At 30.1% G+C, this 16,354-nt stretch overlaps 2 protein-coding genes across 2 annotated transcripts in view; both read left to right on the plus strand.

Moving 5' to 3' along the window:
* LOC111625858 (histone-lysine N-methyltransferase EHMT1-like) overlaps positions 1-5,996 on the plus strand; it is a gene marked incomplete at its 5' end in the record, with an annotated part of 34,303 nt that extends 28,307 nt beyond the window's left edge. Inside the window, 5 exons of the mRNA XM_023369097.1 lie at positions 3,907-3,993; positions 4,078-4,156; positions 4,235-4,410; positions 4,508-4,684; positions 4,766-5,996. Of these exons, the coding sequence (XP_023224865.1) occupies positions 3,907-3,993; positions 4,078-4,156; positions 4,235-4,410; positions 4,508-4,664 (499 nt within the window). The remainder of the gene's footprint in view (positions 1-3,906; positions 3,994-4,077; positions 4,157-4,234; positions 4,411-4,507; positions 4,685-4,765) is intronic.
* Positions 5,997-16,139: 10,143 nt separating this feature from the next.
* The window catches only part of LOC111625855 (voltage-dependent calcium channel type A subunit alpha-1-like), an 83,935-nt gene continuing 83,720 nt past the window's right edge, over positions 16,140-16,354 (plus strand). Inside the window, exon 1 of the mRNA XM_023369095.1 lies at positions 16,140-16,288. The gene's annotated coding sequence lies outside the window, so the exon portion shown is untranslated. The remainder of the gene's footprint in view (positions 16,289-16,354) is intronic.

The raw sequence follows: 16,354 nt of genomic DNA on the forward strand, positions 1-16,354 counted from the left end.
AGTATTTTAAAAAATGAGAATTAAATCAGATTACTTCATAGTGTTTTCTTCAATGATACTAAAACTTTTTAATATACAGTAATTTCTAAAATAAACTTTACTGCTCATATTATGTACAAAATAACACTTTAATTATTAATATATATCTATATGTAATGATGTAATTCACACCTCAAAAAGTTTTAAGACAGTTTTCATTGAAACAAAATAATTAGTTTGATGAGCTNAAATTTCTATAGCAAACATTACGGTTCATAACATATTCTACTTTATATATATAAATATATATAAATCACCTGTCGTTTTTCTACAATTCTATTCAGTAAACGTTTTCTATAAGAAAATCATCAAGCGCATCTGGTTGGAAATAATGGAATAAGGGTCTACCGTTAAGGCACGCTATTCCACTATTAAAATTGCCAAGAAAATTTCTAAAGAATGACAACCGGTCACACAGAAGACTTTACACACATCGATTAAAATTCTCTTATATTCCGTCATAATTAATCCATTGTTACCTCGTGTCGTACCTGCCATCGGTTCTATTATTATTTGTTATTATAGCGGTTACCACGCTATTTTATTATTATTAATTTTTTTATATATTTTGCGGGTTGTATCGGGGGTATTCGTGGTAATCAAGCGAAGCGCCAGCAGACGGCGCAAGTGCACTAGTGGTGTGTCCCGCAGCAGACATTCAGTTGTTAGAAAGAGAAGCGCATCTTGTAATGATGTGTCTGTCGTCCTGACTCTGGATAAGTTTGGATGAACAAGTTGAAAAAAATAATAATAAAAATGTCTTAGATCACCCGGAATGTGTTCCGAAGAGAGAATGATAAGGGAGCGGTGATAAAGTAAGTTTTTGCATTACACCCGATGGACTTTTTTATTATTTTTTTTTTGGATATTTTCCAAAAGAAAATTAGCCTGTTAGATTTTCTTATTCATTTATTGTAGATGAGAGCGTTGGGCGGATTTATATATATATTATTATATACGTAATTTATAGTTTTCGAAAGCTTTACTGTTTAAAATATACTTAACGTTGACAGTAATGGGTTTGCAAGATGATATTTATGATAGTTTTGCTTGTATAAATATATGGATTAGAACGAGCGGTCAGTGTCGTCTATCATAAAAATTTCAGTGTTTCTTATTGCGATTTTTCAACACCCGCAATGAGAATTTTTATCTCATTTAACTCGTTCAAACGTCAATTAAGTTAAATTAGATTTTTCGAAATTGCTTGGGGCTTCAACAACGGGATGCCCCGTAACAATCTTTCATAAAAAAAAAAGAAGTATCCGTACTCGGTGCCCACTAATTTAAATGGATCCCACGGTGGTATAACGCGCCGTTAATGGTTATTTATTATGTTTCTGACTCCACCGTTTAAACACCGTTTGGAACCAAAGATAAATATTTATTCGGGAAAGAATAACTTTAAGAAAAGTTTACGATGAGAATAATTCGATTAATATAAGCGAGAAATACTTTTAAAAAAGAAGGGGGGGCTTTAATATATCGGTTGGTGTGTAATTACATTGTTTAATTTCTAAAGCGTTATTTTCAAATTGTAAAACTTTCACACATGCATAATTTAAATAGAAAACTATAAAATCGCGTGTGAATTTTGTATAAATATTAATATTACACACGACGGTTGTTAATCTAGAAATTTTCTGCGGGTTTTATCATACGATAATTACCTAAACGTAGGCTATATACAGCATTAATTCTATATACAAGTTAGGAAATTCGATTGTAATCGTCCGCAACTAAATTAACTTTTAGAAAATTCCAATTTGGATCGTCTAGCCAAGTTTTTTTTTTATTTTCCTCATAGATTTCTCATAAAAATGTCACCGTTAACAAAATATATTAGAAAAGATACAGCCTTATCTAAAAACTGTATGTTTGTTTACCGTTGATACCGGCATTAGATAGAAGGATATATATATATAAAAGCTTTCACAGTTGATGCATCACTATAGATTTATACCTAATACTCTTGTCAATCAATGCTGACATTACTGGCAATAGGCAAGCAACTGCTCTATGTAAAGAAAACATTTTTGGTCTTCCCCGTAATCAATATCATCCAATATTGTTTTTTTTTTCTATTTAGTATCAATTACCATTCTGTTTATATCTATTACCTTGTGTAATTATTATTATAGATCCTTTATGGATTCGTTTTTATATATTTATTTATTATTATATATTTTTTTTCTTCTCCTTCTCGTCGTCGTTTGTATACCTTTATGACAACTCCTGATGGATTATCGCGGTTGGTAAAACAAAACTCCGTAAATTAATACGGCGAAGTTTAACCAACAGTAGAAAGGGGGTGTTAAAAAAGATAATGGAAGAGAATAATCGATCTGATTGAATTAAATAATCTCGATTAGTTCGCACTCATTAATAAGGATTTCTATCTTGCACACTTTTTGCACGACGTGTGTTACCCATTGATTTTATCTGCCCTATTTTCTGCCGAAAAAAAAAGAAAGAAAATTCACGTTAAATTTCTCTACCGTTAATTAATTTACCTTATTTTTTTCTTTTTTTTTTCCTTCATATTTAAAGAGTTTCAAACTGAAGACATATCAAGAAGAGTCATGCATAATATAAGACATTTTTCTAATATTCGGAAGATACCATTTTTGTCGTGAAATTTTTAAAGATTAAAGCAATTCATTTAGTAAAGTGGGGAAGAGTCGAGTAAAGATTTNTTAATATACAATTAGAAAATTTACACATATTCTCAAATAGACAATGCTTTAAAAATGTATTCTCGTATCATCTCTTTCTCATGCCATCATTTTAACAAATGTATGTATGTTTTTTAATTGATTGTGCCATAGCCAGAGGGAAGATTTTAATATTTTACATATTGAGACAGACGAGAAGCCTCTAAAGAAAGGTCAGCTTCTCCTTGAGATTTCCTGATGGTGTGTGAAAGGGAGAAAGTGAGGAGACATTTTTAAAGTATTGCCTATCCGAGAAGTTTTGTAAATTCTCTAAATTTATATTTATTGTAAAGAGAAGTTTATTTTTAAGATGGATCCCTTGAATCATGATTTATTTAGCATTCACACAAATCTGACATGGTATATATTCATATGTATATGTATTTATATGTGTGTGTATATATATTTTCACTTCATTACATGTACTGTACATACAATTTGGTCATGACTAATGTTAATATTAGAATGTTATCTGATTGATCATTAATATGTTTTAGATCTATACCATCATACTGTGTTTTTGGGGTCTTCAAAAATGCAAAGAATGCAATATTTTCTAAAATCCTTAAATTTAAACTTTTTAAATTTAGTTTGAAAAAATTTTAAGGAAATAAAAATAGGATAAGGTACAGATGTGCTGGGACACTTGAGCATTTGGGGTGTGTGCCCTTGTTTCATCATTCCTTTTTCCTAATTCCCAGGGTCGCCAAATTTCATTATCACAAAACAACAGAAAATTCATAACTTCCCCTGCCTGTGCCCCGTCTTTTCTACAGTCTGTGGGCACCATTAATAAGGTGTAATTTTCAAAGTAACTTAATTTTTTAGAAGTATAAATATGATTTAAAGAAAAGTATTGAAGATTTTTAGACCACATTTTTGACTTATATGCATGTAATTTTATCATTGTAATTAAAATATAAACTATTTAAAGATTTATTTTTAAATCCATGGATTCAACATCTATGACTTGGAATTTTTGAAAAATTTGAATTTGAATTCAAAACCCAGAGGAAAAATTATTTATAATTAATTTATGCATAAACTTTACATTTTAATAATACTTTTATTTAAATTAAATATTTTAAAAAACTAAATGCAACATATAAAGAATATAAAGTTAATTTTCTGTTCTTTTTCTTTGAATATTCAGATGCCATCTACAAGTATTCCGAACAAAAAATACCGGATGGGGTGTAAGAACGCTACAAGATATACCCAAGGGAACATTTGTGTGCGAGTAAGTATGAAACAGTGCAGTTAATGAAAATTATAACTAATAATAAATTGCCCTACTTAATTAAATCATTTAAAATCCTTAAAGATATATAGGAGAATATGTGAGTGAAGCTGAAGCAGAAAAAAGAGAAGACGACTCTTTTATGTTTGAATTGGACAACAGAGTAAGTATTATTTGTAAATTGATAAAGAAAATAAGTTATATGAAATTCAATTTATAAATTATACATTCTCTCCTTTAGGATGATTCAAGTTATTGCATCGATGCAAAATATTTTGGTAATGTTGGTCGATTTATCAATCATTTATGCGAAGCCAACTTATGTCCAGTGAAAGTTTTTATAGAACATCAAGATCTTAATTTTCCAAGAATAGCATTTTTCACTACAAGATCCATAAAAGCTCATGAAGAATTAGGGTAATTTAATATTTAAGTAGTATTAATATCTAGTAAGCTTATTTAACAAAGTATTTAAGGAATATATTAGAAATTACAATTAATTTGTTTTCTTCAGGTTTGATTATGGGCCAAAGTATTGGTCTATGAAACATAAGCGTGGCCAGTATTGTCTCTGTGATTCTGAAAAGTGTAGATATAACAAAAATACAATTGAAACTACATTAAATGAATTGCTGCATAATTCTGAAGAAGAAGGAGTGTTACATTCTTGAAGCCTACAACAAATGAACACGTATGAATTTGTTCTTCTTTTTAATCGTTTAAAAAGTTTTCTGTTATAACAGTTATTACATTATAATATATTTTATTGTAGAATGAACAACTATGTGAAAGAATCACTGCCAAACCAAACAGAGCAGGCCAATAACAAGAAGCGCAGTAATTTTCAACTGGGAATGAAAGGTCTTTCTTCTAATAATTTCCATTTTATCAATATGGTGGCAAGAGATTGTTGAAGATTACTATATACTATCACAAATAGTTTCATCATTGACTCAATACAAGAAAAAGCATGAGTTAAAAGATTTCATGATGGATTGTAAAATATAACTCTTCCAAAAATATTTTATTACAATTATAAATTAATTTGTAGTTTCTGCCAAACATATCATTAATTTTATGGACAGTCAAACATTTGCGTGGCAGCGAGGAATCCATTTGAAAAGATTATGAATTACTCAAATTTCATTTTGTGTGATAATTATGTTCTTCCCATATAATTTTATTTAATACATATTTGTAAGTTTATATATAATTTTTTTCAAAATATTTGTGAATACAATCATGCAAGTAATTTTCAAAAATGTAGATAACATTGCCCATGAATTTTCTAATCATTATTATTTACAATGTGAAACAAATGGTGACAAAGAGTTTTTCCTATAGAAAGGAACGGCACAAATGAATTGATTTGCAAAAGATTTTACAATTTTTATCCAAAACTCTAAGATTTATTACTTAAATATATATAATTGCTCATATATTTAATCATTGTGGTATGTTTTAATACATTAAAATAAAATATTGTGGAGAAGCTTGCTGGATTTTTATTATAAGTGTTTCGGTCTGTCTGCGACTAAAATGGGAACATCGGAACAGATTAAAAAGTCGAAGGTAGTTAGAAATTTTGTATCAAAATTCATTCATCAACTCAGTTTATTGTCTTCTGAAATCATGCAAATTTTAATTTATTCAATTAATCTTTGATTGGTAAATTAAATATAATTTAGTTAGCACTTTAATCTGTGAAATAAATCTTGTTGTTGAATATATTTAAGAAACATTTATAATTAATGTACTTTATGTATGTTCTCTTATAAAGATTGTCATATATTTGTACTGGATATCTGTACATTTTACTAAGATTCAAGACAATATAACAAGATGTTCGGGATATTTATTTTTGAGTCTGTGTAGAGGCGGATACCTCAAAAAAGACTAAAATCACTCTCCGTTGGCCACATACGTAAATAACGGGCACAAATCGAACATTTGGATAATTTATTTCCTCCTATATGGCAATAAATAAATTTTTTCATTTTATATATATGTAGTGATTGTATATTATATGAAATTCACCTTGAAATCAAAGAATATTAACAAATCCGTAGACACCCTTTCTTCTATTCTACACAATACTTTATTCTTTTATTAGTTTGAGATTCTAATATTCAAAAGGTTCTAAACAATCACCTATAATGATACTGTTAAATACAATATATAATAGCCGAATATTTATAAATGCAAATCGAATTCATTAAGCTATGCAATTATATTCTTAATTAAATCTAAAGAAGTCTGTTGCGGTTTTGAATAACAACCCGACTCCTTTAATGAATTATATATCAAATTCTTTTATACAATTGAAGTGTATTTAACGTTCCACAAATCGCTAAAGTGATTTTATTTCGAGTTTCTTATCCGTGGAATTTTTTTTCCACTATCTGTAATGGAGATTTTTTTTTTATTTGCTCTGTTACCAGCGCCGAATGAACGTGTTTACGACCCTCCAAACAAATAGTATTGTGCAACGACCAGCAATCATCTTGTATAAAAATATGTTCTATGGTACTTATATTTGCTTTCGGAGAAAATTTCTGTGTACCGTACGTAAGTTTTAGTTGTATAGGGAAAGGAAAATGGATTTTTCTAAGAATTTTTCGATGTTGACCGGAAAAGTTAGTCGATTCCATACCTTTATTGATAAAACTAATTAAATTTTCTGTTTAAATAAATATATAAATGTATATTTTATTACTAAAACTCTTCGTTTCGTCAAGACAAGGTTCGGGATGATCTTATAAAGGTTCGGTATTTACATGATATTGCGGACTACTAGGCGATTAGAAAAGAAAATTCGATTGCATTTTATAAAAATTCAAATCTTGTCACTTTATATAAGCGACGGAAATGCGCTTTTTCGACCAAAAAATTTGGTATAGAAATCGAATTTTCGTAGATAGTCACTCGGTACACTCGTTAAGAATCAAAATGATAGAACAACGAAAGAAAATTCGATATATGCCTCGTTGGGAGTCTGCACGCTTTCCCTGGACGTAGTTACCGATGCAAAATAATAATAATAAAGTGGAATACGTGGACGAAACAAACTAAATTTTGCAACGAGCCACTCTTCTATTTATAAATACCGGAAGATGTTTAATTTCCGAACGTAACGAAATGGGAAGGAGAGAGAGATTTTAAAAAGTAGAAGAATTGCTCGGGGGCATCGGGTGTACGTCGTTTACTCGTGTGAGAAAAGTTATAGAAGCACATATTGTAATCCGTTAGAAATGGTAAATTTACTACTATAAAAAAATTACTCTGATCGGAGTGACATAAAAAGGCAATTTGGGACGTTAAAAAGTAAAGATGTAATCGGTTGGGGAGAATTCCATTTGCTTTCTTTAATCCGAAAATTGTCAGTGTTCTTTCCATTTTCACACGTATGAAAGAGAAAATTACTTTTAGCAAAGAATAGAAAGAAATAATAAAAGTAGAAAGGCAATCCACTTAAAGGAACGAAAGGTTTCGATTTGTAATTATTTATTTACAAGATTCCGTTTCATTTACTCGAGTCGATCCGGTGATTAGTGTCGTCTACCGCAGCCTACAAAAATAAATAAATAAATAAACTGCCCATGCCACCACTGTCGTACTAATGACGTTTTTAAGACCCCACAAATTTTGGTACTGTACCATTCACTTTTAGTTCTAAACACCAAACACAATTTAAAAAAAATTCCACTTCTCTTTCCTATCTTCGCCTTTCAATGCTTAATTAATGGTTACAAAGATTTTAAGGCTTTGATAATTACGATATTTTCACCAAAAACAATTTGTAGAATCCGAATTTTATACCCTATACACTTAACTATTACGGGTGACCTCGATTTAACAGACAAAAAAATTTAGTTCGCGAATAGAGCACGCTAAAAGATAAATCAACGAGTATAAATTAGTCCATTATAATAATAATTATTATTCATACTTATGCCCACCATTGGTCGAGGATTCGTGCTTCGCCTCACGTGGTGTTTTCCGGGTTTTCTTCACGTTTGTAGCACTAAATAGGGGTAGAAAGTCACCCTCGACGTATCGCGTTGCGTATAGAAACAACAAACAAATAAGAAATTCTATTGTTATTTTAAAAAATTATTTTGATTTCACTTTTGTATGTCTCATAAATTTAAATTTCAAGAGTAAAAATAATGTATTATAATAGTGGTAGACAGATAAAAGCAAAGTGAAAAGGTCTCGAGTTAACTTTAAAATAAAAATACCAACACAATTTACACGTTGATCACGTATAAAAGACAATGTAGATTGATTATTATTAGTACGGTAGCCATTTTGAAAACTTTATTTTTTTATTAACCTCTAAACAACGAACAGTTTATACGTTCCCGTCTGTGTCCGTTGTTCAAAGGTTTAATTGTATTGAAATGTTTAGTTTACCTTCTGTTATATTATAAATGGTAAAAAGAGAGTTACCTTTATCGATTTTTTTTACTGAATTTCGTAATTTGACTGGATGTCGGTGTTGACATTTTCAATTACCTTTTCCACATAGGTGTGGCGATTTACAATTACGCCTTTTTTCCCGCTATGCCCGCTCTTTCTTTACCTCCGTAAAGCCTATTACTTATTCCTTTCACTAAAATTCCCGTTAAAAATGAATTAATTATAATTATTTTCCACATCCGGAAGGATTAAAAATGGGATTCGAACCCGCACTCTCCCTGTCCATGCGTGTCCCATAGACAAGGGCCCACAAGATGGCCCTGTATAGGGAAATTTTCTATATAGATTTTCACGGTAAATAAGGAGAGAATTAAGTTAGAAAAATCTGAATAACGGAAGAAGAAAATAAAGAAATAGTTTTAAACATTTGACGTATTCAGTTATAATAATAGCGAAGCTGCGGCCGAAGTTTTCATTTCTAAAACGTAAACGTCGAACGTCGAGCGCCGTTTACAAGATAGCGGCGCTCGACGTTCGACGTTCACGTTTTACAGATGAAAACGTCGGCCGCAACCTGGCTAATATTTAAAGCGATGGAAGTAAGTGTTTTATTAATTTTTATGCTCGATACACGCCAATCTTTTGTAATCTTAGCGACTACTTGTAAATTTTAAGTTATTTAGTATGGACAAATAAGCTCGGTCGTTTGATAAATGACATTCTCTAGCCAATTTCCCTAAATATTACGATATTTATCGTGATAGGGAAAATTCCCCGAAAAGGTCAGCTGTTATCTCTGTTTAAAACTTTGAATAATAAAAGTATCTAGATTATTATCGAGATTAAGCAAATAATTTTATTCTTTACCTTTTTTTTTTAAAAAAAAAGAAAGAAAATTCACGTTAAATTTCTCTACCGTTAATTAATTTACCTTATTTTTTTATTTTTTTTTCCCTTCATATTTAAAGAGTTTCAAACTGAAGACATATCAAGAAGAGTCATGCATAATATAAGACATTTTTCTAATATTCGGAAGATACCATTTTTGTCGTGAAATTTTTAAAGATTAAAGCAATTCATTTAGTAAAGTGGGGAAGAGTCGAGTAAAGATTTTTGATGTATAATCTCATAATTATCGCTATCCATTTATAATACGAAAATCTCTCTCAGGGCAATTAGCTTTGTTTTAATAAGCAGACATGACAACAGAATTTATCCTGTATTCTATTATCCGACGATGAAAAATGTTTATTTTTATTAAAGAAATCTTTATAAATAATAATAAATTCGATTCTCCCCCTTGTAGATTTTCCTTTAATAGACGAAACACTTATTAAAACGGCACTTTTTACTTTTTAAATTTATACAGGAACGTAGCAAAAGAATAAAGTGTGCCATACGTTATAAGAAAAACCGGTAAAAGTTTTGATAAAGAGAACATTTCTAAGAACGTATAACTAAAAATCCGAACCACGCCCTTATCGGAGGGGGAGGAAAAAAACGAATCCAGTTACTCTGCTACTTCATAGGATGTGATGTCATGCAATCATATGATACCCTTTATTCTTCAGCTGCTTGTTCTCAGTTAGTGATTCGTCAGAGGAAACTCTTTTATTACGTGACGTTTTCTTTTTTCTTTTATTCTTTTTCTCATCTTATCGTGAACCCAACAAGGTGCGGTTCCTGATAGAATAATTACTACTTTTGGCTTCCGAAGTGGATTCGGTAGAACTTGATATTCTTTAACACGGATAAGGTGTGCTTTAAATAATATACTATTTTAGGACCGAAAAGATAAGAATATAATCGTGAATTTGTTCTCAAATTCTAGTGTATATCGGCACGAATGAAACGAGATTTGTTTTATTCAGATTGGCTTACTTTAAACTTCTTAAATTAATGGTGAAGAGGATATAATCCGTCACGTTCTTGAGATAACTTGGATGAGATTCCTCTCTTCACGTTACTTAGTATATATTTTCTACTTTAATATTAACTTTAGGGATATTTTTCTGGTAATAATATAGAATATTCTTTAAATCTAAATCTTAATTTATTTTAGAAAATTATAATTCGAAATTAAAGCCTTAAGGTAGAATACATTTACAATACTAATTCTGGAATAGATAAAAAGTTCTGTAATTTAAACGGAGAAAAGTTCTTATCTTAAATTTAAAAGGAAATTAACTTTGTGTGTGTGTGTTTTTTTTAAATATCAAACTCCTTTTTCTTATATAAAAAAAAGGAAGCGTATAATTTCCTTTTCAGAAACGAATCAGTATAAAAATATTAGAATTTTTTTTATTTATAAATCCTATTATTAAATTTCACTTAGTATTGGATATGGGTTAATGAATTTGTTCTGCATTTATTTTATTGCTTTTCTAAAAATAGTTAATCGTTTATTTTAATGTTAACAGGAGCGTGAACCGATAGAACAATTATTGCTAGGGTTTTTTCCCTACGTTATTGGCTTTCTCGCCCGTATTTTCGTCTAGAAAGGGAGGAGTCAGGGGGGGGGGAAACTTCGTCTTGTCATGAAATAAATCTGATCGATTATTTGGAATGTTCGTAAGGGAATGTAAACTATGCACATATGTAGTTAATTAGAATCTAGTGTGTTGATAATAAATTCTTAGAACTTAGAGATTTTCTCGACCAGAAAAACAAAGAAGAAACTTTTCAGAAGTGAATTTAGAAGATTACTTTTTATCTTACTCAACGAAATATAAAATGGACGTCGGTTATCAATGTACAGAACACATTTACTGAGAGAGTAACGACTATAGGACCTTATAAAACTGGGAAAACATGATGTTTCGATTCTACGACATTTATCTAACAGAAGCTAATCTATCTGAGTGGTTTCAGATAATAAATTTAGACGAGGTCTTCTGTGACTAATTGGTAAAGATTTTCTTGAATTTTTCATCACTTATAATCCCGTAACGAATATCCATTTATAATCTATACTCGACTGTGACGTCATTTATGAGTCTTTTCCAACTTAAAAATGTCGATTTTTATGACAAAATCGTGACTTAAATTCGTTCGCTTTAGTTTTTATAAGCTGAAGAAATAACTTATAAACAACTTATGCCATCCTATATATATATATATATCTTCATAAATTCGAGTTTTAGCTATCATATATCTCTTCTACAATTCGAGTCCCTTTGAAAAGTTTCGAGTTACAGAAATAAGAAAAAAATTGCTTGAATTGTGATATATAGAAGTTTTAGAGGAAATTCTTCTCAGATAAAAATAAATAAGAAAAAATTCGTAGGGTAAAAATGATCGATGTTTTCTATATTGTCAAAAAAAATGACAAAAATATGGCAAAGATTACTGAGTTTACGTAAACGTACATAGATTAATATTTCGAATTTAATTATTTAATTGTAAATATTAATGTTTATAAACGAATAAAGTTAACATCTGTCTCCGGAAAACGATTAAGTAATATTTAAAAATGGATCTATAGAATCGTAGATATCTTTTTGTGCTTTCTTATATCGATTCTTAAATTGTCCCTAAAGGGTATTTTAAGAATCGATATATTCGGAAAAACTGAATATTTCATAAGAGAAAAGAATGGTATGTAAGTTTTATACATAGTTTCTTAAAATGTAGAAAGAATTTTACTTCCATCATATACTAAAATTCATATTGGAACGTCCATCCCGTCTAAAAGAAATCATATATCTATTTGTTTTTTTTCCTCCCGTAATCCAATTTATACGGCTTAAGTTTAATGGTACTGATTTTACATCTTTAACGGAATTTCCCATATTTTTATATAATATATATATTTTTTTAAATAAAGATACCTTAAACTAATGGTTAAACTAACATCCAGAAAGAGAATTAAAGAATCTCTTCTGGGAGATGGTATTAAGTATAAAGTTGTTGGACGTTGAAAGAAAGCCATTCGGCACCTGATACCCCTACTCCAAACACAAAGCCACGTATCCGAATACCATCCTTTCTGTCAAATATTCTACTGTTTGAATTATTAAAAAAATAATAATAATACAAATAACAAAAGCTACGCGCACGTAATAGTTAAAGAACAGTCGCAACACACCGTTAACGACAGCAATAATTTACTGACAGGAATCAATTAATCACCTCGTATGAAGAAAGTATCAATTATTTATTCGATTCATTCGTTGCCAAATCAAAGAAGAGGGAGGGAGGAAGAGGAAAAAAAAAATGAATTAGTTAAAGATGATTAACTGGCACTCGCCAATTCTAATGGAGTGTGCCTCTTCTCTCTAACCATTAATGTCGTAAATGATGCATCCGAATTATAATAATAATAAAATCTATACAAAGATTATAGAACGAGAATCCGGACGGCGCCCGAATTTCATCCACACACACACACCAGAAAAAAGTGTCCTAATTTTCGCGGCTCCGTTTTTCGTTGGAGGGATGCTAAAGAAATCAATTCGTCAAAAAATTCGGTTATTCTATATCTTTAGAATATCTAGTTTGCCTCAGGTAATGAAACTGTGAATTGCTGTTGTCAACCGAACAGAAGAAAGTCATACTTGTTGGAAAGAAAATCAATATTCTAGCAAAGAGGGTTTGCCTATATTGATGAGTCAACACCGAGTAGGTTTAGCCTTGGGTTTTCTATATAACTTTTGTTACATACCCGGAATATAAAAATACTCATCCCGATATTCTTTTCGTTTATCTTTAACTATGGTTGTTTAATGAATGCATCTTCTATTAAAAACTAATGTATTTTAATAGGAATTTTTTTTAAAACTGTTACCAAATTATATTAGAAAATTTGAACAAATATCATAATAACAAATCGAAAGTTGAGAATCGCTAACTCGATAAATATTATTATTGAGAATAGAATAGCTTCGGGCATTAAAGGTTTTGGAATTTGTTTTTTTAATATAATTTGCATGTGATTCGATACGAAAAGCATTCAAAAGTAGAAATATTCTGAATATGTAATTAGAATTTAAAAAAAAATAAATAAATAAATAAAAAAACTTTTATAAAAATGACCTAAGACTGAATCATGTCATTGTNCTGCAGCCATCTAGCGAGAATTTATTTACTCGATTAATGACTCGCGGGAAAATTGAATTAATTTTGTCCGTCTGCCGCTTTTAAAAAATTAAATTCGCTTCATAATTATACATTTATATTATTAGAAAATTATTGTTTGCTTCGGTAATCGAATTTTTTTTTTTTTTTAATTAATGAACGTCACCGATGATGTCATGTGACGTCGGATATAATTTTACCTTCACTTTGTCAAAATGTCTTTCTAATACTTTTATATTTACTTTTTATGCTAAATAATCATTCTAGTCATGTTAATGACCGACTAATGAATGCAATATAAAGGAAAAGATCAAAAAATTGGGTGGTGTCTTCCGTTCGAAGCATGTCGGGTAAGGAATATGACGTATATGATTAGATTGTCATGGTTACCGTTGCTAAGTAACCAAGGGTGGATTGAACAAACATTAATGATTGCGTCATTTAGAGCACTCACCAGATCGTTTAGCTTATCTTTTTTTTTTTTTACTTTTATTAAACATTTTCTCGGGTTTTTTGAAAAGGCCAATAATTCTATAATGTACAAACGATTTCCCAAATTTTAAATAATAATATCCGCTGGTGTAGTTAGTACTTAAAAATTCCGGTAGAGTGTGCATTTTAAAGTAACTAACTTAAAAAAACTTTTCAAAAAATTCGTTTCGCGTTGCCAAATAAACTTTCTAAAAAGTTCGAATTTTTAAATAATCAAAACTTTTTTTTAAAAAAAAGAAAGAAAAATTCAGCAATTCCAATCCATTTGAAGTTTTATTAATAGAATTTTTTTTTAGATTTTTCCGTTTTATATGAATTCCATGCTATACGAGTCACTTAGATTTTACAAATACACGTGCTGGGCTGTGAATGGCTCACGTATTTGTAAAATCTAAGTGACTCGTACAACATGGAATTCTTATAAAACGGAATTATCTACAGTGTTATAGGGGGGGTCAACTGTTATATCATATGCCCAGTTTCTTTCTAATTATAATTGATTACCGATTTAGTTAATTTTATTAATTTATCATACGAATCTTCAAAAATTCTCACGGTTATTTATTTATTTTTTAAATAACTTTTACAATAAAAAGTACTACTGCGATCTATCAGACATTATAAACGAATCAAAACGTAGAAAGCATGCCACTCTCCATTCTTCTATTCACAAATCTCTTCTCTATTCTTCTTTATTCCTCTACGTATATATTATTACTTTAATTATCAATAAAATTTCTTAAGTGTTAAACCACTAATGCATTAACTTAGCGTGCCAGAGCGGAAGGAAGTTCTATCCTTTCTCTCTCATAAACACAAAGTTAATGCATGTATTAAATATCGAAAACATTGTAAGAATGATATATATATATATTTANTCTTTTTTTTTAAATAAAAATATTTCTTTTTAGAATTAATTATAAATTTATTAATTCTGATAAAAGCAAATGGTGTTTTTGTCCATCGCTAATAAGAATGTCACCTTGACTTGAATGATTTGCAAAAGATCGATGTCGCAACTCACCTGGCGTCATTCTTTCGGCCCATTGATCAGGGGCGTTGACAACCACTAGAAATTCACTCGATACACGACTGTAAATCTCGTGGAAAACACAAATGTATGATCATTATTTTATACTCAGTCCATCTTATGCATTAGTATAATTTCGGCTCTTCCACAAAGATTTCTTCGGCGCGACTTTAGATGCACGGACTTATAATATGCAGATGTGATGACTCCAAAATGTAAATGTATCCCCCAGTGATTATGTTTAATTTTCCTAGTAATAATAAGAGTTTTTTTTTCTTTCTTTTTTTCACTCTTTTCTCTAACTTCTGTGTCTCCGCCATACTACTACAACTTTTGATGGTTTTTATCCGAACTGTTGATGAACCACCATTCTTTCGCACTTAAATTCTTAATTTTTACCATAATTATTTACAAGAGTATCTTCTTTATTTCATTTTTTTTAAATTTTATTATTTAAATTAATAATTTCTTCAAGTTATCGGCTAAAATCTAATTACGTAACAAACCGCGCGATGCGCATTTTTCTCAACATGGCGGGGAACCGGCAGGTGTTGCGTAAATTACCGTACGAGCGCATAAAACTGACTCGATGCTGAGTACCACTTTCTTAAATGGTTAATCAACTTAATAACTAACCCCCGCTTTACAAAATTTCTATAGCAAACATTACGGTTCATAACATATTCTACTTTATATATATAAATATATATAAATCACCTGTCGTTTTTCTACAATTCTATTCAGTAAACGTTTTCTATAAGAAAATCATCAAGCGCATCTGGTTGGAAATAATGGAATAAGGGTCTACCGTTAAGGCACGCTATTCCACTATTAAAATTGCCAAGAAAATTTTTAAAGAATGACAACCGGTCACACAGAAGACTTTACACACATCGATTAAAATTCTCTTATATTCCGTCATAATTAATCCATTGTTACCTCGTGTCGTACCTGCCATCGGTTCTATTATTATTTGTTATTATAGCGGTTACCACGCTATTTTATTATTATTAATTTTTTTATATATTTTGCGGGTTGTATCGGGGGTATTCGTGGTAATCAAGCGAAGCGCCAGCAGACGGCGCAAGTGCACTAGTGGTGTGTCCCGCAGCAGACATTCAGTTGTTAGAAAGAGAAGCGCATCTTGTAATGATGTGTCTGTCGTCCTGACTCTGGATAAGTTTGGATGAACAAGTTGAAAAAAATAATAATAAAAATGTCTTAGATCACCCGGAATGTGTTCCGAAGAGAGAATGATAAGGGAGCGGTGATAAAGTAAGTTTTTGCATTACACCCGATGGACTTTTTTATTATTTTTTTTTTTTTGGATATTTTCCAAAA

The sequence above is a fragment of the Centruroides sculpturatus genome, unplaced genomic scaffold, assembly GCF_000671375.1.
Source record: "Centruroides sculpturatus isolate CEXI.00-Female unplaced genomic scaffold, Cexi_2.0 scaffold427, whole genome shotgun sequence".
Taxonomy (NCBI): Eukaryota; Metazoa; Arthropoda; class Arachnida; order Scorpiones; family Buthidae; genus Centruroides; species Centruroides sculpturatus.